This window comes from Oncorhynchus tshawytscha, linkage group LG16, assembly GCF_018296145.1.
Source record: "Oncorhynchus tshawytscha isolate Ot180627B linkage group LG16, Otsh_v2.0, whole genome shotgun sequence".
In the NCBI taxonomy this organism is placed as follows: domain Eukaryota; kingdom Metazoa; phylum Chordata; class Actinopteri; order Salmoniformes; family Salmonidae; genus Oncorhynchus; species Oncorhynchus tshawytscha.
In genome coordinates this window covers 54367936-54390449 of record NC_056444.1, presented here as the reverse complement: position 1 = coordinate 54390449, position 22514 = coordinate 54367936, and the positions used below count along the sequence as shown (strand labels likewise).

The following is a 22514-nucleotide window of genomic DNA, read 5'->3' as shown; positions in this document are numbered from 1 at the left end:
ATACCATCGTGATGGATATAATACAAGGGGTCAGAGGTGAGAGGTCGGATGCCACGTGAGGGGTCGGCACACTTACTGGGGCATCCGGCAAGTCCCACACCAAGGGCCGCCGTCTTGTTGTCACGGCAACAGCCGTAGACTGACAGACTGCAGTGTTCCTGCGCTGGCAGCTTTGTCGGAGAGGTGGCCGAAATCGCTGATGAGGGGACGCAACGAACAAGAAAGGAGAAAAAAAAAACTTTTCAGAGTGACAGAAGGCTCTTTTAAAAGGAATTAGAAGACACAATCTCTGAACAACATGCAACTTCTAGTGAACAATGAGTTTTGCCTGGCGGGCCAGGGGTGAAGAAGCTGGCATCTGGCTTCCAGATAACAATTTAATTTTCCCAGTCCTGACAATGGCTCAAAATCAGAGGGAGAATTATGCCATTACCTCCAGTGCAGTGAAAACAAACAATGGTGTTCCTAGTGGATTTGCAACAGCTGACATTTGCCTCTTCCTAGGAGGCCTATTCTCTTCATTTGTTCTCCTGTGAAATTGCAGAGCGCGACACAGCGTCGCTACAAGCTCGCACAAGCAGAAAAAAACGAGTCTGCAGCTGAATTTGATGGACTGGGCCAATCTGTGAGTGTATGTGTGTAGTTGTTTTGTCTGTGGGAGCGGCAGAATCCACCGCCACGTGACAGCTCAAAAACCGTATACAACATACCCCAAACAAATATCTCCCCCAACAGAGCACTTGTGTATAAGTGAAACGAGAGAGGTATGGAAGGATAGAAGGAAAAGGGGGGTGTTGTTCAACGGCCAAGGCAATATATTATTGCTTAAACTCTCTTCAGGCCTTGGATCAAAATGGCCGCTAGTGGTAGAGTTGGGAGGAAGAACTCTCCCCCTCGCTCTCTCTTTCCTTCTTCCTCTCTTGTGTTCCTCATTTGGAGTTTGGAGGCTTCAGATACCGGCCCATAAATCACACTGTTACTGGTGTGGATATGAGCCGAAGCCTAATGGTGATGACTTGCTCTCTCTTTTTCCAGTGCTTTTCCACTCCAGCGATGAGCTTTGGACACAGTTCATTAACTTGCCACTTTTTCAGCGCTCCCGCTACTATCTGTTCTGAGCCTATTAGGACAAGAGAGAACTTTTCATTTCATATGTTCTTCAACCTATTGGTTTTCCCTCTACAGTGACCATTGTCTGGCACAATACAGCTCTCTCTGATGTGCGAGTATTACTCTGTCTCTCTATCTCAAGGTCTGCTGCTGCCTGGGCTATGTGCTGCGTGTAGCCTTTGTATTTCTACAAGGGGAGAGTTGAGTGCCCGTGCATGTAGCAACGGTATATAGCGCAGGATCTTTTTAGACGTCATGAAAACTGGGTCAGTGATTCCAGTTTTCTGATAGAAAAATGCAAAATAGGACAGCTTGAAAGTTCTTTGAGACAGCTGTCAAAGATCAAAGAACTCAGACAGGCATGATGAAACATTTTCCCAGAGACACAACGCGTGAGGTGTTTATAAACCACATAAGACAGTAAAAGAACAACAACACAAGGTCGTGTTGAATTCAAAACCCGCTTTGTCAAGTTAAAGAAGTCAGGAGCTCCCTTGAGTTTGAAGGCTTGGAGGTCAAACCGTGGTCAAAGACACGTTCCTCCATGCATAGCTAATGAAGAAAGGCCCAATGAGATTCCAATTGATCTGAGCTTTTTGGGAAAAGAAGAGGGCCCAGAGCTCGCGCACACCAATAGCACTTCACAAGAAAAAAGGGATTGATTCTCTGCGGATGGTGAAGAAGCGTGACAGAAAGCGCCCCAAAGTGGCCAGCTTAGGAAGGACGACTTTACAGGAATGTGAGTGTGAAACCGGGGCGGAGAGCTCTCTCTATCTCTCTCTCTTTCGTTTGCTCCCTTGCTCTTTTTAGGGCCGCAGGGAATCAAACAGGCTGCAGTGATCACACAGAATATCTTATCTGCCCTTTGCTTCGCTCTGGCCTACTACAGAGAGATGATGGTTTACACTGCCAAGGCAGGGACTTAGAATGTAGAGCAAGACGTAGAACAAGGCTTCCCTACTTTTGCCTAGCATCTGTGGTGGCAGTCCAGAGAGAATTTCCTCTGCAATCTACATAATGACAAAGCGAAAACAGGTTTTTTGACATTTTTGCAAATGTATTAAAAACAAAAACAGAAATACCTTACTTATATAAGTTCAGACCCTTAGCTATGAGACTTGAAATTGAGCTCAGGTTCATCCTGTTTCCATTGATCATCCTTGAGATGTTTCTACAACTTGATTGGCGTCCACCTGTGGTAAATTCAATTGATTGGACATGATTTGGAAAGGCACACACCTGTCTATATAAGTTGACAGTTCATGTCAGAGAAAAAATCAAGCCATAAGGTCGAATTAATTGTCCGTAGGGCTCAGAGACAGGATTATATCGAGGCACAGATTTGGGGAAGGTTACCAAAACATTTATGCAGCATATAAGATTCCCAAAAACACAGTGGCCTCCATCATTCTTAAATGGAAGAAGTTTGGAACCACCAAGACACTTCCTATAGTTGGCCGCCCGGCCAAACTGAGCAATTGGGGGAGAAGGGCCTTGGTCAGGGAGGTGACCAAGAACCCAATGGTCACTCTAACAGAGTTCCTCTGTGGAGATGGGAGAACCTTCCAGAAGGACAACCATCTCAGCAGCACTCCACCAATCAGCCCTTTATAGTAGAGTGGCCAGACGGAAGCCACTTCTCAGTAAAAGGCACATGACAGCCCGCTTGGAGTTTGCCAAAAGGCACCTAAAGGACTATCAGACCATGAGAAACAAGATTCTCTGGTCTGATGAAACCAAGATTAAACTCTTTGGCCTGAAAGCCAAGTGTCACGTCTGGAGGAAACCTGGCACCATCCCAACGGTGAAGTATGGTGGTGGCAGCATCATGCTGTGGAGATGTTTTTCAGCGGCATGGACTTGGAGACTAGTCAGGATCAAGGCAAAGATGAACGGAGCAAAGTACAGAGAGATCGTTGATGAAAACCTGCTCCAGAGCGCTCAGAACCTTAGACTGGGGGCGAAGGTTAACCTTCCAAAAAGACAATGACCCTAAGCACACAGCCAAGACAGGAGTGGCTTTGGGACAAGTCTCTGAATGTGCTTGAGTGGCCCAGCCAGAGCCTGGATGTGAACCCAATCGAACATCTCAAGAGAGACCTGAAAATATCTGTGCAGCAACGCTCCCCGTACAACCTGACAGAGCTTGATAGGATCTGCAGAGAAGATGAGAGAAACTCCACAAATACAGGTGTGACAAGCTTGTAACGTCATACCCAAGAAGACACAAGGCTGTAATCGCTGCCAAAGGTGCTTCAACAAAGTAAAGGATCTGAATACTTACGTAAATACAATACTTTTAAATATTTATAAATGAGCAAACATTTCTAAAAACCTGTTTTTGCTTTGTCAATATGGGGTATTGTGTGTAGATTGATGAGTAAAAAAACAACAATTTAATCAATATTAGAATAAGGCTGTAACCTAACAGAATGTGGAAAAAGTCAAGGGGTCTAAATAGTTTCCGAAGGCACCTTATGTAGGTATCCAATCGGGGGAGGGAAGCTCTCGCTAGCCAGCTTTGGCGCTGTGTTCGATAGGCTACTGTACCAACCAAAGTGGTGTTCAGAAGAAACAACAGGATTTCTAGCCGTTGCTTTATGACAAAGTACTAAGCTGGGTGAATTAAGTAAGAGATGGGTTATTACTCTGGCTGATGTTAGATCAGTTATGGTGGGGTGTTCAGGCTGCTCACCTGTACAGGGTCCCTGATTCTGGATCAGCAGGTGCTCCTGCTTTTCACACCTAGCCTTCTTCATTTCACACTCGTTGCTGTAGGTCTTCCCATTTGAGCCACACACCTGAGGAGAATCATAGTCATACTCAAATGAATGCTGGAATGTATGAGCGTGTGATTTAATTTCAAAGTTACTCTAAGTACACCAATCCTTTTCAAACCACGTAACATTGCAAGTTCAATCTCAGTCTGAAAATGTTATTGCACAAACATTGACTTTGAATGTAAATGTCAGATGTCATGCATTCATTACCTAGGAATTACCTAGACTTGTGTGAAACTGAAAACCACCTCTATTGCAGTAAAAACCACACACAGGTTTGTGGTTGTTTGTGGAGGGCTAACTTATGGAGGATAAGGCTTACCGGGTTGCGAGGCACGCGATGGCAGTCGAAGTCACAGACACAGCGGTCGTCCTCTGCGTCCTCGTCCCACGATCCTCCAAACGTACGACACCTGTCCTGTTCGCAGCTCTCAATACCTGACCCCGATCCTCCTGAACCACACTCTGCAGAGACCACACACAGAGATCATTTTAAAAATTGTTATTATCGGCCCAGCACAGACACACATAAGAAAACTTAACATTTCGATACACACATCTTTGTCGTCCCCCATAAAAATGAAATCTGAGTTCTTGGCAGAGTGTTTATATATTCAGAGTATGCCACCTTTAGGATATTAAAATGTCCTTCACGTTGACGCTGAGATAGAACCAAAGGCGCTGCTGGAAGTACAAGATAATGACCAACCATGGAGAGGACCAGAGATTGACAAAATAAATTAGGCACAACATTGCAGTGCCATCAGTGAGGCATCCTTTACATTTCAATTAAAGCTGAGGATAGTGGGAGGAGGGAAATATTACCCCTTGCATCCCTGCGAGGGGGAATCAATGCGGGGGAATCAATGCGAGAACCTGTTTCATTGACACAGATTTCCTGATAGGAGGAAGCCTCTAATTATACGGTGTTCCATAAAATCCAATTATCAATCCACTCCAGACTTCGGAAAAAAAGTAGTTCAGACACTTTTTGTACCTGCGACTGTGAAAGGTAAACTTTCGATTTATTTTAAAACGGTACACTTCACTGGATCAAAGAGGTTTTTGAAAATAGCTCTCCAGAGAGAGTTACAAGAGAGTTCAAAGGACAAACGACAAGCCATTATTATTTCCGAGGATCGGAGACTTATAAAGCTGACACATTGAAAAAACATTTTGGAATACAAACTACATAAAGATATACATACAGATAGAACTCACAAGATAATGGGGGGGGAAGAATGAGAAGGAAATAAGAGTGGACACATCCAGATTGACTGCAATGATTTATTTAATATAAACTAAATGAGAAGGAGTTGGACCATGGAGAATGACAGGTCCCTTTTAATGTTCTGACAGTTCACTTGTTACACTTGCAAGACTCCTGGGGAGAGGAGAGAGAGGGAGAAGGAATGGGGGAGAGGGAGACAGAGAGGCAGTAGTCCACATGCGGACAGAGGAAAATGTTCAAGTATGGGAAAAAGTAATGTTCATCAGTATCAAATCTCTTTATCTTAAAAAGAACCCAGTTATGATGTAAATTCTCCTGATGATATTCTCCAGACCAGTTATAATGCAGTCTTATACAACATTAATCAATCAATAAATAAATATATATATATATATACAGTGGGGCAAAAAAGTATTTAGTCAGCCACCAATTGTGCAAGTTCTCCCACTTAAAAAGATGAGAGAGGCCTGTAATTTTCATCATAGGTACACTTCAACTATGACAGACAAAATGAGAAAAAAAATCCAGTAGGAGAACTTGCACAATCGGTGGCTGACTAAATACTTTTTTGCCCCACTGTATATATGTACTAGACTCAGTCCCATCTGTATTGATGGGCTGCTTTAGCAAGGCCCCCGCTGGCCCTAATGGGGAAATCGATGTTGTGGTCCTGGAAGTGCCACTTAGCATAACCCATCTTCTTAAGTGGATTATGGGGCAGGTCACACTGTAGCGGGGCGCTGCTGGGTCCAGAGGAGCAGCAGTCCGTCTCATTGCCCTGATATGGGTCATCACCAATGGGCTCTGACAGGCTCGAGGGGTCGATACAGTGGAAGGGCATTCACTTCATTAGGCCCACGCACATTGAACAATGGAGGAACTCCAGAGGCCGGGAGTATTAAGGAGAATACACATCAAACTCAAGACAAAGACTGTCTTTTTTTTTTTTACAATACTGTACACCAAGGGTTCTCAAACATTTTCACTCAGGCATTAGGGAACATCCTGCGCCCCACTTTCGCGTGCCCGCCACATCTCTTTCTATGGGTACAAGCACTGTCCACAACACAAACTGTTCACACCCATCTTGTTGGCAGAGAAGAACATTTTGCAGGTTTAAAGCTAATTCTCTTTCAATTCTATACATTTTTCCATGTCTAATGTGTATTCATGTGATAGTTGAGTGACTAAAACATTACAACAAAGTCTATGGGCTAAAAAACATAGCTAAAAACATTAGCTGACCTTGGCTAGTTGATCTGGACATTTCTGACAAGTTTTAAATTGCTCTCTAAATAGCTCTCTGCCGACCCCTCAGTTTGGGAATCACTGCTGTACACAACAATTAAACCCGAATCCAATTGTTCGTATTCGCAATCAATGTGACTGCGGTAAATGGACACGATAGAAAGGAATTGTAAAATGGATTTGATATAACTATATGAGAGGCCATTTTGTGAGTGTTCTAAAGCTGTGACGGCGCAATGCAAAATTTCTGTCAGTGCCATATGATGAGCGAACACGGTATCTGATCCCAGACAGCGACATGCCATGATGACGGGTTCCAATGCAAAGGCACAAGTCAACTGACCCCAGAGCAGCTGTTAAATAAACAAGGCCCTGGCTTGCCTGGCCACCTGAGTCCATTTATGCAAACTCAGGAGGAGAAGGGAAATGTGGGAGTGAGCCAAGAGAGCATTCGCCACCCAATTAATATTCCGCTCATGCACCCCTGACTCAAAGAATAAATAAATATAAAAGGAAAAAAAGAAGAACTAAGACATTGAGTAAATAAAAGTGAAGGGAGGGAGGGGGCACTAATTAGCTGTTGGTTTTTGATGTGGCAGCCACCCGCACTGCCTATGAACCTTTCAATTAGCAGGGAAGATGTCTGCATCAGCTATTCTCTCAGCGCCCGTGTCTGTCTGCTACTTTTACTCAATCATGTCATAACCAGAGTCCATTTAACCAAGGAATCTCCATTAAGTTGAGCAAATACAGAAGGGCGGAGACTCTGGAGAGAGGAAGAAAAAAAACAGCCGATTTTCGTATTTCCTTTTTTAAAGAGAAGAGCGAGAAATTGTGTGAGGGAATAAAACTGATAGAAGCAATGGAGGAGAAAATGTGTGCTTCTTTTATAGCATGAGGTGATGACCCGATGGAGGGAGGAAGCAGAGAGGACGAGGGTGGATAATTGGAGGGAAACTAGAGAAAGGGGTGTGTATCGGTTCTGAAGAATGTGGCCCAGAGTCACCTCAGTACTATCAATATTTGTATTTGTATTTATCAGGGCCAGGAAACACTCCTGTCAGTAAAAAAACACCAAAAACACCAAAAAACACCATACCAATAGCATGACCTGTGTGAACAGGTAATGTCAACATTACCATTGGTCATCTGTCACAAATCCCATGTCTGTGTGTGTGTCAGTGAAGTGCAGTCAGGGTAGGCAGTGGCTATCTGTGCACATTTGTTGTATTCTAAAGTTTTTTCTCAATGATTCTGCTGGTTATTATGCAAACAAATTCCAAATGTGCTAAAACAGAACCAAAATCTCAGGAAAGGTGCCAGGGTATTCATGTCTTCCTTTCCATCTATTCAAATTGTTGACCCGCAAGGCCATTAATGAAGAGGGTCAGCATAGACGTCGCTGCTTTGCCTAGCTTGAAGTAGCTTCATTCGTTGCATTGAGACGATTTCATATTTTGCACATCCGTATTGCCTTAACATGTGGTGTGGGTAAACCTGTGGTAAACTGGGCATGTCAACATAATTTGGTGCTCGCATCCCTTGAACTGAACGAAGCTAGCTAGCTCGCAAAAACAACCTGACAAATGGACACTATACTGCACATCAAATCATTTCCCAAGTTGGAATAATGTTACACGCCGTTTGGAGGGTTCGAAGAGTGGAACGTCAACTACAAGGAAAGTTAAGACCAGACAGAGCAGCATACAGGAACTCTACAAGACGTGATGTTATTAATGAAAGGCAACCACCATCTCCCTCACTGCTATCTGTTGGGCAGGCTAACAGTGACTACTGGACTGTCCACTTGTCTGAAACGTCATTACCAATGAATACTTTTTACCCAGACTTTTACACGTCTTGGAAATGTACTTTTGCTTTGTGGACGTAATGGGAATGGGGCTTCTCCTGCCACTCAATGCAGGCCCTAATCTTGTCTTCTACAAAATGGACGTGACTAACTACGACAATTCTACGTGTGTGGCTGCATGGGGGCACACTCCTGCTGAAGGATTCTGCTCCCCGACCGGCTGGATGTACAGTAGCTGCCTACCTGTGTGCTGTGTGGGAGAACTGTGCTACCAGCTACTGTTTGTGTGTGTGACGTTTTGTGTCAGTGTGAAAATGGAACCAAAGGAGGCTTTGGGGATGGGTCTCCCACCTGTCCGTGGGCCTGCTGTGTGCCTGCAGAATAAAATGATGGACATGGGTCCAATGCTGTCACCGAGAGGTTTACCCTGACGGTCAGACAAATTAAATTAATTTACTAGTACAGTAGGCCTAAATGCATTTCACATTCAATTTGCAGGTTAGGCTACTGTTGAATGAACATGAGAATAGACAACATCCCTTTGATGCATTTGATTGATCAAGCTAGAACTTTTGGGGATGAGACACTATTTTATTTTTAATACACCAAAAAAGTATGTGGACACCTGCTTGTCGAACATCTCGTTCCAAAATCATGGGCATTAATATGGAGTTGGTCCCCCCTTTGCTGCTACAACAGCCTCCACTCTTCTGGGAAGGCTTTCCACTAGATGTTGGAACATTGCTGCAGGGACTTCCATCCATTCAGCCACAAGAGCATTAGTGAGCTCGGGTACTGATCTTGGGGGATTAGGCCAGGCTTGCAGTCAGAGTTCCAATTAATTCCAAAGGTGTTGGATGGGATTGAGGTCAGGGCTCTGTGCAGGCCAGTCAAGTTCTTCTACACTGATCTAAACAAACCATTTCTGTATGGACCTCGCTTGCTGCAAGGGGGCATTGTCATGCTGAAACAGGAAAGGGCCTTCCCCAAACTGTTGCCACAAAGTTGAAAGCACAGAATTGTCTAGAATGTCATTGTATGCTGTAGCGTTAATATTTCCCTTCACTGGAACTAAGGGCGTAGCCTGAACCATGAAAAACAGCCCCAGACCATTAGTCCTCCTCCACCAAACCTTAAAGTTGGCACTATGCATTCAGGTAGGTAGCGTTCTTCTGGCATCGGTCAATCCCAGATTGGTCCGTCGGACTGCCAGATGGTGAAGTGGGATTCATCACTCCAGAGAGTCCAATGGCGTTGAAAGTCACTGAGCTCTTCAGTAAGGCCATTCTACTGCCAGACTGTTTGTCTATGGAGATTGCATGGCTGTGTGCTAATTGGTATTTCCATTTGGTGAAGTTTATTGTCAATTTTGGTTAATAGCCTATGTCACTCTGGTTGTTGGAGCGATCTGTTGTTTGGTGAACTTGGGCTTCATCAAAGTTTATTTGTGAGTAAATCAGGCTTTGATAATATCCCATGCCTTCCCAGCCACTGACCTCACCGCACGTCACCGGTGTGTTTGTGTGTGCGTGTGTGTGTTTAGCAGTTTCTGGAGTTTATTAGGAAGGTATCGAAAACATCGTGGCTTTGGTAGGCCCAAACACGCAGGTGGCTTGTTGCTCGACACTTTCCCTGTTTGTTTTCGCTTCATTTGCCAGCCCCTCAGACAGTCAGTCTGCTGTTGAAGGATGTGACAACGCGTTAGTCCAAATAAACCCTCCTTACATAAAGAAAGATTGAGAAGCAGGGAGCTCAGAAAAGAGAGAAAGGGAGAGGAGAAGGTTTCTTAGCAGGATAGGTAGAGATAGATGGATAGATAGGACAAAAAGCCACTGATCAGCTTTTGATGATTCTTCTTCACCCACCCATCTCCTCTCTGTTGTTCTCTCTCGATATGTATTGGGTAGTGGATAGTGCATTGACTCTGCCGTGTGATATTTTCACCCATAATCCTGTTTAGTAAATGTGTATTCAATTAAAACCGGCCTGGGCCCGAAGGTGATGCACTACGCTCCCTCGCCACTTTGTCAGTGTCGACAAAGGAGCTGAGCCTGGGCCTACCCGAGTGTGAAATTAAACAGGTAATAGATACCCCCAGTACAGAACACTGTCATTTTTCATTACCCTAAATAAAAAAGGGGGGGGGGGACGCTTACATTTCACCCTGTGACAAATGAATATGGTTTTTAAGTCAGGTCTAAATAAACAAATAAATTGTTCAATTGGCCGGAGTTGGAGGAGTCTACCAGCACTGTAGACGAGAGAGTGGTGGGTAGGGGGTTGTACTGTAGGCAAGTGCCGAGGGGAAAGGTTGCAGTCGGTTCAATAGGTTGTGATAGGTCAATACATTGACTAGTCCAATGATATAATAGGGTTGGGTCAATTTGATGCACAGGGTTTTAAAGACTTCATTTTTTTTAAAGAACAACATGCTTTTAAAGACGTATAAATTGGAGTTTGTATACCGAAGAAAGTAGTTTTTCAATCAAGATCTTCCCAAAACATTGGAGGAAAATTCTAACCCTGTTCCTGTTCAAAATATTAAGCTACTACAGCTACTCCATTAAGAATGTCCTAGCTTTTAGCAGTGGGGGGTTGTGCGTCCGTTATCTACTAGAGGGGAAGAGGAATGGTGACAAGGCGTGGAACAAAAAGAAAACTGGACCCGTGTCCCCTGGGGGAGGTTTATCGATCGGACCCGATCCCATCTCTGAAAGCAATGTGATCTTTATGTCAAGAGACAATGCTAGTTTGATGGAGAAAGGGCAACATGGTGAGACAATAGGGATGGGAGGGGGAGAGACAGAGAAAATAAAATAAAACATGTTTCTTTTGTTACTGGCTGATGGCTTTCTGGGAACTCAAATGAGCAAGCGAGGGAGAAAAACAGGGGGTTGTATGCTACCAGAGATGGAGAGAAAGTGAGAGAGATGGAAGTTGGAGAGACATTGCAATAGAGAGAACAAGTGAGAGAAACATGGAGGGGAAGAGAAAGAGGAGCTAGAGAGAGGAGAGAAGAAAGAGGAGAGAGAGGAAAGAGAGGAGAGATAGAAGAGAGAAAGATGAGAGAGAGGAGCGAGAGGGGAAAGAAGAGAAAGAGAGAAGAGAGTGAGGAGAGAGAGAGAAGAGAAAGAGTACAGAAAGAGAGGAGAGAGAGAGGAGAAAGAGGAGTGAGAAGAAAGAGAGAGAGAGAGAGAGAGAGAGTGTGAGTCACCAGGCTTCACAAATAGATAAATGCCCTTGGGGCGCTATAGAGGAGAGCATCTTTGCCCACTGCCAGACAGCGATATGGGACACATAGTGAAAGCGTGTGAGTATATGTGTGTGTATATACTGTTTACTACATGTGCAGTGTGTGCGTATAATGATTATATAGGGCACAGTGTGTGTGTGTGTGTTTGAATGTGCGTGTGGTGTCCGAGCATATGTGTATATAGTATGTGTGGAGTGTGTGCATATAATGATGATACGGGGCACAGTGTGTGTGTGTGTGTGTATTAAATCTGCAGTGTGTTTTATATGTGCATTTCTTTATGGTCCACATACAAAAGGTTATTCGACTCAGTCAATGAGTTCAATTGAACAAAACCAGCCGGGCGTTAAGAGCTGGCAGACAGAGCTGGCAGACAGAGCTGGCAGATAGAACTGGCCGTATACAGTAGAGTAGACAACGACACAGTGAGAAAGGGAAAGAACAGACACTGGGATGGTAGAGGAAAATTATCATTCATGAATACTCTCACCCCTTTACCCCACCCTCTCTCTGTCCGTCTCTCAGTCTCTCTCTCTTTCGCTACCCCTCCCTCCATCTCACTCTCTTCCCCCTCTCCATTTTCCCCCTCTCCATCTCTCCTCCACTCCCCACTTCTCCCTACCCCTCTCCATCGCTCTCATCATCTCGCCCTCTATCTCTCCTGCTGGCAGGTGAAACCTGCTCTGTTGTTCATCCGTCCTCAGACGATGACGACAGTCTCGGCGACGGTGACTTCGTCTGGCCACAAAGGACTATTGCTGACATCATCTGCATGACAACCGTACGGTGACAAAGATACCCAGAGAGAGAGAGCTGATTGTCAGGGTAGAGACTGGTACCGTGCCAGTAGGAGAGGAGAGCAGCTCCACAAAGGACTTGTGTAAACTAGGCTGCCACTTGTGAAGCAAATCATGATTAAAAATGCACTGTGTGCCTCGTGGTTGAGAGTTCCTCTGCCCTATCAGTGGTATCTAATTCCTACCTTCGTCGCAGCTGCCAGGCTTGGCCGCCTCAATCTTCTTTTTGAGGACGCAGGAGGCCACGCCCAGCTCGCAGGTGTTGTCGTAGGTGAAGCCGTCGCTGCCGCACACGGGCGAGAAGGCCTGGCCCTGGCATTGCGGGCACTCGCACTTGTTCTGGACGCAGCGGGCCCCCCAGGCACACACGGCGCTACCGCACGTCTCTGCAAATGCACACACACAAACAAACGGACGATCGCGCAAGCACGCACACACACACACACACACACACACACACAGGGTGTGTCAGCAACTATTGATTGGAATCTTGTAAAAGGAATATGCTTGCTAAAATACAATAGTGAGACATTACTTTAAGACCTACTATTTGTACAACCACACTGTTGGTAGGCACACACACTTGGTGCTGGCATTACTCACTGCATTCTCCCTGGGCGAGCACGCGCAGGTCAAGCTGCTCGGTACAGGCACGCACGTGGAGCTCACACTCGCTGTCGTAGGTGGAGCCGTCGCTGCCGCACACCGGTTGGTGGGACTCCACACACTCCTGCGGGCACACACAGCGGCCAGACTGCCCATCGCAGATCGCCCCAAACGAACAGTTGGCACACGCCTCGTCTGGAGGGAGACAGGTAGGAGAGTGTTAGGATTGGAGAGAGTAAATAAGCCCGGGATGAGTAACGGGGAGAGAAAGAGTGTGTGTTTGTGTCAGTGAGTTGAGTGAGTGAGTGAGTGAGTGAGTGAGTGAGTGAGTGAGTGAGTGAGTGAGTGAGTGAGAAAGAGAGAGAGACAAAGAGAGAGAGAGAGAGAGAGAGAGAGAGAAGAGAGAGAGAGAGAGAGAGAGAGAGAGAGAAAGAGAGAGAGAGAGAGAGAGAGAGAGAGAGAGAGAGAGAGAGAGAGAGAGAAAGAGAGAGAGAGAGAAATAGAGAAATAGCGAGAGAGGGCAGATAGAACTGGCTCATCCGAAGCCTGTGTGGGTGGCGTGGCAAAATCCACAGCCGTGACGCCACCATGATGTCATGTGTTTACCTAACCCCCTTTGAAAGGCCGGTCATTTTGAGAGGGCCCCAAACCCAGATGGTGTGCAGACTTCACACGGCTGCAAGTTTCAGTAGGATGATCTGGACTGAGAATACTGTGAAGAATCCTCTATATTCAGTTGACTCTGATCATTTGCACGTTTTCCATTCAGTGTTTTTTCTCTGCCTTGCATAGCCTAGTACCGACATGCTGTGGATATCAATGATTCGTGGCAGCCCGAGTGAATCACAGAGCCAGAGCAGAGATGCGAGGGGTGGGCAGCGCTCCTCGATTGCCAATTACACCTGGAGGATTGCATTAGCAGCGCACGGCCGCTATCACATTCAATTAGTGGCTAGGTAATAACAGCTGCTGATTTATTGCTAATGGCTAACGTAGAGAGCGGGCTACTCAGGCGGAAAAACTCCCCCTCCCCTCCCCTGTGTTATTAACTTGTGTATTACACCTTATTACACCTTAATATAGTCAGGAAGTCAGCCTGCACCGCACACACACTCGCTGTGGACAGCCCAGCCTGGGGGCCTGATTAAAAGCAGGCGGTATAAACAGAAAAATATATGTAGCCGAGGTGGCAGGTGGCGGGGATGGGGAATGCATCACCGTGACAATGACGGTGTTTCGAACCCGGGGGATATAAATCACAGTGAGTGTCGTCCTTTATCAGCGCCGTGTCCCGATAAAGGCCTTCTTTATTTCCCTCCTCTGGCTCTGTCTCGCTCCCCCTGTTCCAGCCAGTGCCACCAGTCGTTGGCGGCGGCTAATCGGGACACATCTAGCTATCGGACCCAACTGGGCTGCCTTACTGGCTGTAAACACAGGGCCAGGACAGCTAGCACTAAGGCGCTAACGGCGGTAACAAGGTGGGGGGACTTGTCTGACTGGGGAGGGGAGTTGACGCTGAAGGGGGAGGTGGAAGAAATTGGCCTTGAGGAGAGGGCCATTCCGAGTGATGGATACCGAGAGACGGTGGGAAAAATAAAAGCTAAAGAGCAGTTCCGGCCTCAGAACGCTACACACACTCTCGGAGGAGTAGTATTAGTCAGAGACTGGAGCTACGACAAGGAAGAGGAGGAGGAGTTGTTCTTTAACATGATGAGAAAGAGAGACAGTTGTTTAGTGAAAGGCTCTGAGAATGTCCCAGACTATAAAAACACTTCCCAGCCGACCCCACCGTGCCTGCTCCATAACTATCCCTCCGTCCCTCCTCGCCGTCTCTCCTCCCTTTCTTATTTACCCCTCTCTCCCCTATCTTTCCGCTCCTCTGCTCTCTCTCGCTACCTTTTTGCAGCAACTGTGCAAAACTCGTAATGTTTATTTCTGTTCTAAATGACTTCTCATCTCTTGTCTCATCTATTCTGAGGTAAATATATATGAAATTCCTTACGGAGCGATTGATATCGTTCTGTGGTCTATTATCCATGCGTGTCTCTGCTTCTTCCAGCCTGCCAGACACACAAGGTCACCCAACACTCAAACATTGAGAGGAGAAAATACATCAGAATAATAAAAAATGTCACTCATCTCACTATCGGACCGCACCTGAGCCATAAAGATAACCATTTCCCCTAGCGCCATTTTTCGATCCCCCCGAGGGGTAGAAAATCTAATTATGACAGTGCACATAGGCCTTGCGAAACGGTGGCCCCACTCACACACGCACACACCGGTTGTCTCTGCATGCAAACGCACGAGGGACAAAAGGAAACACACAAACTTCCCAGCCTCTATCGACACATACACCACACAGTGTATGCCAGTGATATGAATTGTACCAGGATAATTAACAGAGATAATAGTGAAGGTGGAGGGAGGTGAGGTGACTCAGTGGAGTTTGAAGAGGCCTGTGTAAAGCAGTGCAAACAGCCCAGAATAAACCAACCCACATCACCATCATCATTCCTCCACCGGGCCTTGCCTAGCACTGCCTGTCTGTCGCTTTTATTGCCCTGTTCCGCGGACTTCTGCCTCTGTGGAGACTTGCTGTCATCCATAGTGCTGTATCAGACACACACACGCACACGCACACGCACACACACACACACACACACACACAGCAGGGCCCGCTACCTAGCTCTGCCTGCAACCAGCTCGCCTTTTTAAATAAAGACTATTCATTACGCCCCTGCGGCGCCACGGTGAGAACTGTCTACCTAACGCCGCACGCACGCACGCCGTCTCCAAATTGAGTTTGCTCGCCCGGCTCAAACATTCCTTTTGCTCCATTTCCCATTGGAATACATCTTTATGCGCAGAGATTTCAACTTGGGAATGGAAAGAGGAAATACTAGTGGAGTCACATCAGCCCCCAAGCCAACAACACTGCAGTGGATTAAATGTCAAACTTCAGTTGAAACAATAGGGCAGGCATCATCAACTAAATTCCAATAGGGCAGGCATCGTCAACTAAATTCCAATAGGGCAGGCATCGTCAACTAGATTCCAATAGGGCAGGCATCATTAACTAGATTCCAATAGGGCAGGCATCATCAACTAAATTCCAATAGGGCAGGCATCATTAACTAGATTCCAATAGGGCAGGCATCATTAACTAGATTCCAATAGTGCAGGCATCATTAACTAGATTCCAATAGTGCAGGCATCATTAACTAGATTCCAATAGGGCAGGCATCATCAACTAGATTCCAATAGGGCAGGCATCATCAACTAGATTCCAATAGGGCAGGCATCCTCAACTAGATTCCAATAGGGCAGGCATCATCAACTAGATTCCAATAGGGCAGGCATCATCAACTAGATTCCAATAGGGCAGGCATCATCAACTAGATTCCAATAGGGCAGGCATCATTAACTAGATTCCAATAGGGCAGGCATCATTAACTAGATTCCAATAGGGCAGGCATCATCAACTAGATTCCAATAGGGCAGGCATCATTAACTAGATTCCAATAGGGCAGGCATCATCAACTAGATTCCAATATGGCAGGCATCATTAACTAGATTCCAATAGGGCAGGCATCATCAACTAGATTCCAATAGGGCAGGCATCATCAACTAGATTCCAATAGGGCAGGCATCATCAACTAGATTCCAATATGGCAGGCATCATCAACTAGATTCCAATAGGGAAGGCATCATCAACTAGATTCCAATAGGGCACTGAATTTTCTTAAAGCTGCATTGTTGGTTAAGGAAGGGCTTGTAAGTGAAGCATTTCATTGTAAAGGTCTAAACCTGTTGTATTCGGCGCATGTGACAAATACAATTTGATTTGATTTTGATTTGATATATCTCTCTGTTGTGCGTGGGAATACTTTGGAACAGATTTTTCCAAAACTTAGATCACTTGGAGATGATTTGCTGGTGTTTTTAAAGTATTTTATGTGCAATAATAACAATATATACAGTGCCTTCAGAAAGTGTTCACACCCTTGGATTTCTTCCACATTTTTGTTGTGTTACAGCCTGAATTTAAAATCAATTCAATTTATTTAAAAAAAAAAATACTGGCACAATACCACATAATGTCAAAGTGGACTAACGTTTTTTTTTAATGTTTACAAATGAATTACACATTAAAAGCTGAAAGATCTTGAGTCAATAAGAATTCATCCCCTTTGTTATGGAAAGCCTAAATAAGTTCAGGAGTACAAATTTGTACCCCACACATACAATTATCTGTAAGGTCCCTCAGTCGAGCAGGTAATTTCAAACACAGATCAACCACAAAGTACAGGAAGGTTTTCCAATGCTTTGCAAAGAAGGGCACCTATTGGTAGATGGGTAAAAATAAAAAAGCAGACATTGAATATCCCTTTGAGCATGGTAAAGTTATTAATTACACTTTGGATGGTGTGTCAATACACCCAGTCACTACAAAGATACAGGCGTCCTTCCTAACTCAGTTGCCGGAGAGGAAGGAAACTGCTCAGGGATTTCACCATGAGGCCAATGGTGACGTTAAAACAACAGTTACAGAGTTTAATGGCTGTGATAGGAGAAAACTGAGGATGGATCAACAACATTGTAGTTACTCCACAATACTAACCAAATTGACAGAGCAAAAATAAGGAAGCCTGTACAGAACACACATATTCCAAAACATGTATCCTGTTAGGCAGAGCTTGAAGAATAAAAAATTATATATAGGCAAATGATGCACAATCCAGGTGTGTAAAGCTCTTAGAGAGATACCCAGAAAGACTCACAGCTGTAATCATTGCCAAAGGTACTTCTACAAAGTATTGACTTGGGGTGTGATTACTTATTTAAATGAGATATTTATGTATTTCATTTTCAATACATTTCACTTTGTCATTATGGGGTATTGTGTGTAGATTGGGAAAATATATAATCCATTTAGAATTCACCATGTAACCCAACAAAATGTGGAATACGTCAAGGGGTATGAATACTTTCTGAAGGCACCCTATATTACATTTTTTTTCTCCGAAAACCTGGGGGGGGGACCAAATAGAATCACCCGTGGGCCGCCAGTTGGGAAACCCTGCAATGGGGTAGAGCTAGCCGAAAGCTAGTGCAAAGGTGCTAAGGCAAATCTCTCGCTGTCTGCTGGTGGTAGCAAAGGCTAACAGAAAAGCTGGCTAACAGTGTTTACTGTATTAGCCGTCTTGGATAATAGCTGCTAAATGGCTTCAGGCATCTCTATCACTCTACATTATTAGATCAGTATATCTATATTACATACATTGTCACACCAAACTGGAAGTCTTCCGACTAGCTTGGAAAGACAGTACCGTGCAGTACCGAAGAGCCCTTACTGCTGCTCGATCATCCTATTTTTCTAACTTAATTGAGGAAAATAAGAACAATCTGAAATTCCTTTTTGATACTGTCGCAAAGCTAACTAAAAAGCAGCATTCCCCAAGAGAGGATGACTTTCACTTTAGCAGTGATAAATTCATGAACTTCTTTGAGGAAAAGATTATGATTATTAGAAAGCAAATTACGGACTCCTCTTTAAATCTGCGTATTCCTTCAAAGCTCAGTTGTCCTGAGTCTGCACAACTCTCCCAGGACCTAGGATCAAGAGAGACGCTCAAGTGTTTTAGTACTATATCTCTTGACACAATGATGAAAATAATCATGGCCTCTAAACCTTCAAGCTGCATACTGGACCCTATTCCAACTAAACTACTGAAAGAGCTGCTTCCTGTGCTTGGCCCTCCTATGTTGAACATAATAAACGGCTCTCTATCCACCGGATGTGTACCAAACTCACTAAAAGTGGCAGTAATAAAGCCTCTCTTGAAAAAAACAAACCTTGACCCAGAAAATATAAAAACTATCGGCCTATATCGAATCTTCCATTCATCTCAAAAATTTTAGAAAAGGCTGTTGCACAGCAACTTACTGCCTTCCTGAAGACAAACAATGTATACGAAATGCTTCAGTCTGGTTTTAGACGCCATCATAGCACTGAGACGGCACTTGTGAAGGTGGTAAATGACATTTTAATGGCATCGGACCGAGGCTCTGCATCTGTCCTCGTGCTCCTAGACCTTAGTGCTGCTTTTGATACCATCGATCACCACATTCTTTTGGAGAGATTGGAAACCCAAATTGGTCTACACGGACAAGTTCTGGCCTGGTTTAGATCTTATCTGTCGGAAAGATATCAGTTTGTCTCTGTGAATGGTTTGTCCTCTGACAAATCAACTGTAAATTTCGGTGTTCCTCAAGGTTCCGTTTCATTATATATTTTACCTCTTGGGGATGTTATTCGAAAACATAATGTTAACTTTCACTGCTATGCGGATGACACACAGCTCTACATTTCAATGAAACATGGTGAAGCCCCAAAATTGCCCTTGCTAGAAGCATGTGTTTCAGACATAAGGAAGTGGATGGCTGCAAACTTTCTACTTTTAAACTCAGACAAAACAGGGATGCTTGTTCTAGGTCCCAAGAAACAAAGAGATCTTCTGTTGAATCTGACAATTAATCTTAATGGTTGTACAGTCGTCTCAAATAAAACTGTGAAGGACCTCGGCGTTACTCTGGACCCTGATCTCTCTTTTGAAGAACATATCAAGACCATTTCAAGGACAGCTTTTTTCCATCTATGTAACATTGCAAAAATCAGAAACTTTCCGTCCAAAAATGATGCAGAAAAATGTATCCATGCTTTTGTCACTTCTAGGTTAGACTACTGCAATGCTCTACTTTCTGGCTAACCGGATAAAGCACTAAATAAACTTCAGTTGGTGCTAAATACAGCTGCTAGAATCCTGACTAGAACCAAAAAATTTGATCATATTACTCCACTGCTAGCCTCTCTACACTGGCTTCCTGTCAAAGCAAGGGCTGATTTCAAGGTTTTACTGCTAACCTACAAAGCATTACATGGGCTTGCTCCTACCTATCTCTCTGATTTGGTCCTGCCGTACATACCTACACGTACGCTACGGTCACAAGACGCAGGCCTCCTAATTGTCCCTAGAATTTCTAAGCAAACAGCTGGAGGCAGGGCTTTCTCCTATAGAGCTCCATTTTTATGGAACGGTCTGCCTATCCATGTCAGAGACGCAAACTCGGTCTCAACCTTTAAGTCTTTACTGAAGACTCATCTCTTCAGTGGGTCATATGATTGAGTGTAGTCTGGCCCAGGAGTGGGAAGGTGAACGGAAAGGCTCTGGAGCAACGAACCGCCCTTGCTGTCTCGCCTGGCCGGTTCCCCTCTTTCCACTGGGATTCTCTGCCTCTAACCCTATTACAGGGGCTGAGTCACTGGCTTACTGGGGCTCTCTCATGCCGTCCCTGGAAGGGGTGCGTCACCTGAGTGGGTTGATTCACTGATGTGATCATCCTGTCTGGTTGGCGCCCCCCCTTGGGTTGTGCCATGGCAGAGATCTTTGTGGGCTATACTCAGCCTTGTCTCAGGATGGTAAGTTGGTGGGTGAAGATATCCCTCTAGTGGTGTGGGGGCTGTGCTTTGGCAAAGTGGGTGGGGTTATATCCTTCCTGTTTGGCCCTGTCCGGGGGTGTCCTCGGATGGGGCCACAGTGTCTCCTGACCCCTCCTGTCTCAGCCTCCAGTATTTATGCTGCAGTAGTTTATGTGTCGGGGGGCTAGGGTCAGTTTGTTATATCTGGAGTACTTCTCCTGTCCTATTCGGTGTCTTGTGTGAATCTAAGTATGCGTTCTCTAATGCTCTCCTTCTCTCTTTCTTTCTCTCTCTCGGAGGACCTGAGCCCTAGGACCATGCCCCAGGACTACCTGACATGATGACTCCTTGCTGTCCCCAGTCCACCTGGCCGTGCTGCTGCTCCAGTTTCAACTGTTCTGCCTTATTATTATTTGACCATGCTGGTCATTTATGAACATTTGAACATCTTGGCCATGTTCTGTTAAAGTCTCCACCCGGCACAGCCAGAAGAGGACTGGCCACCCCACATATGCTCTCTCTAATTCTCTCTTTCTTTCTCTCTCTCGGAGGACCTGAGCCCTAGGACCATGCCCCAGGACTACCTGACATGATGACTCTTTGCTGTCCCCAGTCCACCTGACCGTGCTGCTGCTCCAGTTTCAACTGTTCTGCCTTATTATTATACGACCATGCTGGTCATTTATGAACATTTGAACATCTTGGCCATGTTCTGTTATAATCTCCACCCGGCACAGCCAGAAGAGGACTGGCCACCCCACATAGCCTGGTTCCTCTCTAGGTTTCTTCCTAGGTTTTGGCCTTTCTAGGGAGTTTTTCCTAGCCACCGTGCTTCTACACCTGCATTGCTTGCTGTTTGGGGTTTTAGGCTGGGTTTCTGTACAGCACTTTGAGATATCAGCTGATGTACGAAGGGATATATAAATAAATTTGATTTGAAATTTGATCTACAAACTGTTACCCATTTAGGACCAAAAGGCTAGCAGGCAATATGGAACTGTGTAAAGTAGCCTATGAGAGAAGAGATCATTTAAATATTTATTTTCCTTTCTTCATGTCTGCTTTATGCTTAGTTAGTCTACAGAAAACATGGTTCATACATGTTATTTGTTATACAGATACAGGCCTATGGTGTAGCCTACATTTACAGTAGCAGAAAATCTAATTCAAACTGACTAAAACTACCAAGAGTCAACTGTGGCTGAGGACTTAGAGCACGGAAAGGACATGGAACGGAAGGCACAGGAGCAAATGGTTTGTTGGTAAAACGAAAATGTTAATCATCGTCATCATCAATTGCTCTTCTATGGGAAAACGGGTGCAGGTTAGCGTTGTTCGTCATGAATCTTGTTGTGGACGCAGCTTTGCAGAATGGCCACTGCCTGGGACACCCACAAAATCATCAAATCTGATTTTAAACCATAAACTTGATTGATCTTATTTTGACGAATACTCCAGATAAATGGGGTGGTAGGTAGCTTAGCGGTTAAGAATGTTGTGCCAGTATGCGAATGGTCGCTGGTTTGAGGCACCGAGCTGACTTGGTGAAAAAATCTGTCGATGTGCCCTTAATCAAGGCACATAGCCCTAATTGCTCCTTTAAGTCACTCCGGATAAGAGCGTCTGCTAAATTACTAAAATGTAATCATAAACTGGGTGGTTTGAATGCTGATTGGCTGAAAGCTGTGATATATCAGACTGTATACCATGGGTATGATAAAACATGTATTTTTACTGTTCTAAATGCATTTGTAACCAGTTTCTAATATAAATAAGGCACCTGGGGGGGGTATGCATAAGAACAGCCCTTAGCCGTGGTATATTGGCCATATACCACAACCCCTCACTGCTTATTGCTTAAATATGTTGATAGCAGCGTTTTCCACTGGATTTTAGTGACCACTGCCCAGTTGTCTGTGTCAGAGATGAGAGAGTGCATAAATCTAGTGACCTTGAACCCGATTTTGTCACGCCCTGATCTGTTTCACCACCCTCCAGGTGTCGCCCATCTTCCCCATTATCCCCTCTGTATTTATACCTGTGGTTTCTGTCTGTCTGTTGCCAGTTCGTGTTGTTTGTTCAAGTCTCAGTATCTCTTTTTCTCGTACTCCTGGTTTTGACCCTTGCCTGTCCTGACTCTGAGCCTGCCTGCCATCCTGTGCCTTTGCCCCTACTCTAGATTACCGACCTCTGCTT

General features: G+C 45.0%; 1 protein-coding gene across 1 annotated transcript in view; it reads right to left on the bottom strand.

Moving 5' to 3' along the window:
- LOC112233024 (agrin) overlaps positions 1-22514 on the bottom strand; it is a 283865-nt gene that overhangs the window by 45873 nt on the left and 215478 nt on the right. The window contains 5 exon segments of the mRNA XM_042299364.1: positions 77-196; positions 3806-3911; positions 4213-4355; positions 12415-12615; positions 12833-13030. Of these exon segments, the coding sequence (XP_042155298.1) occupies positions 77-196; positions 3806-3911; positions 4213-4355; positions 12415-12615; positions 12833-13030 (768 nt within the window).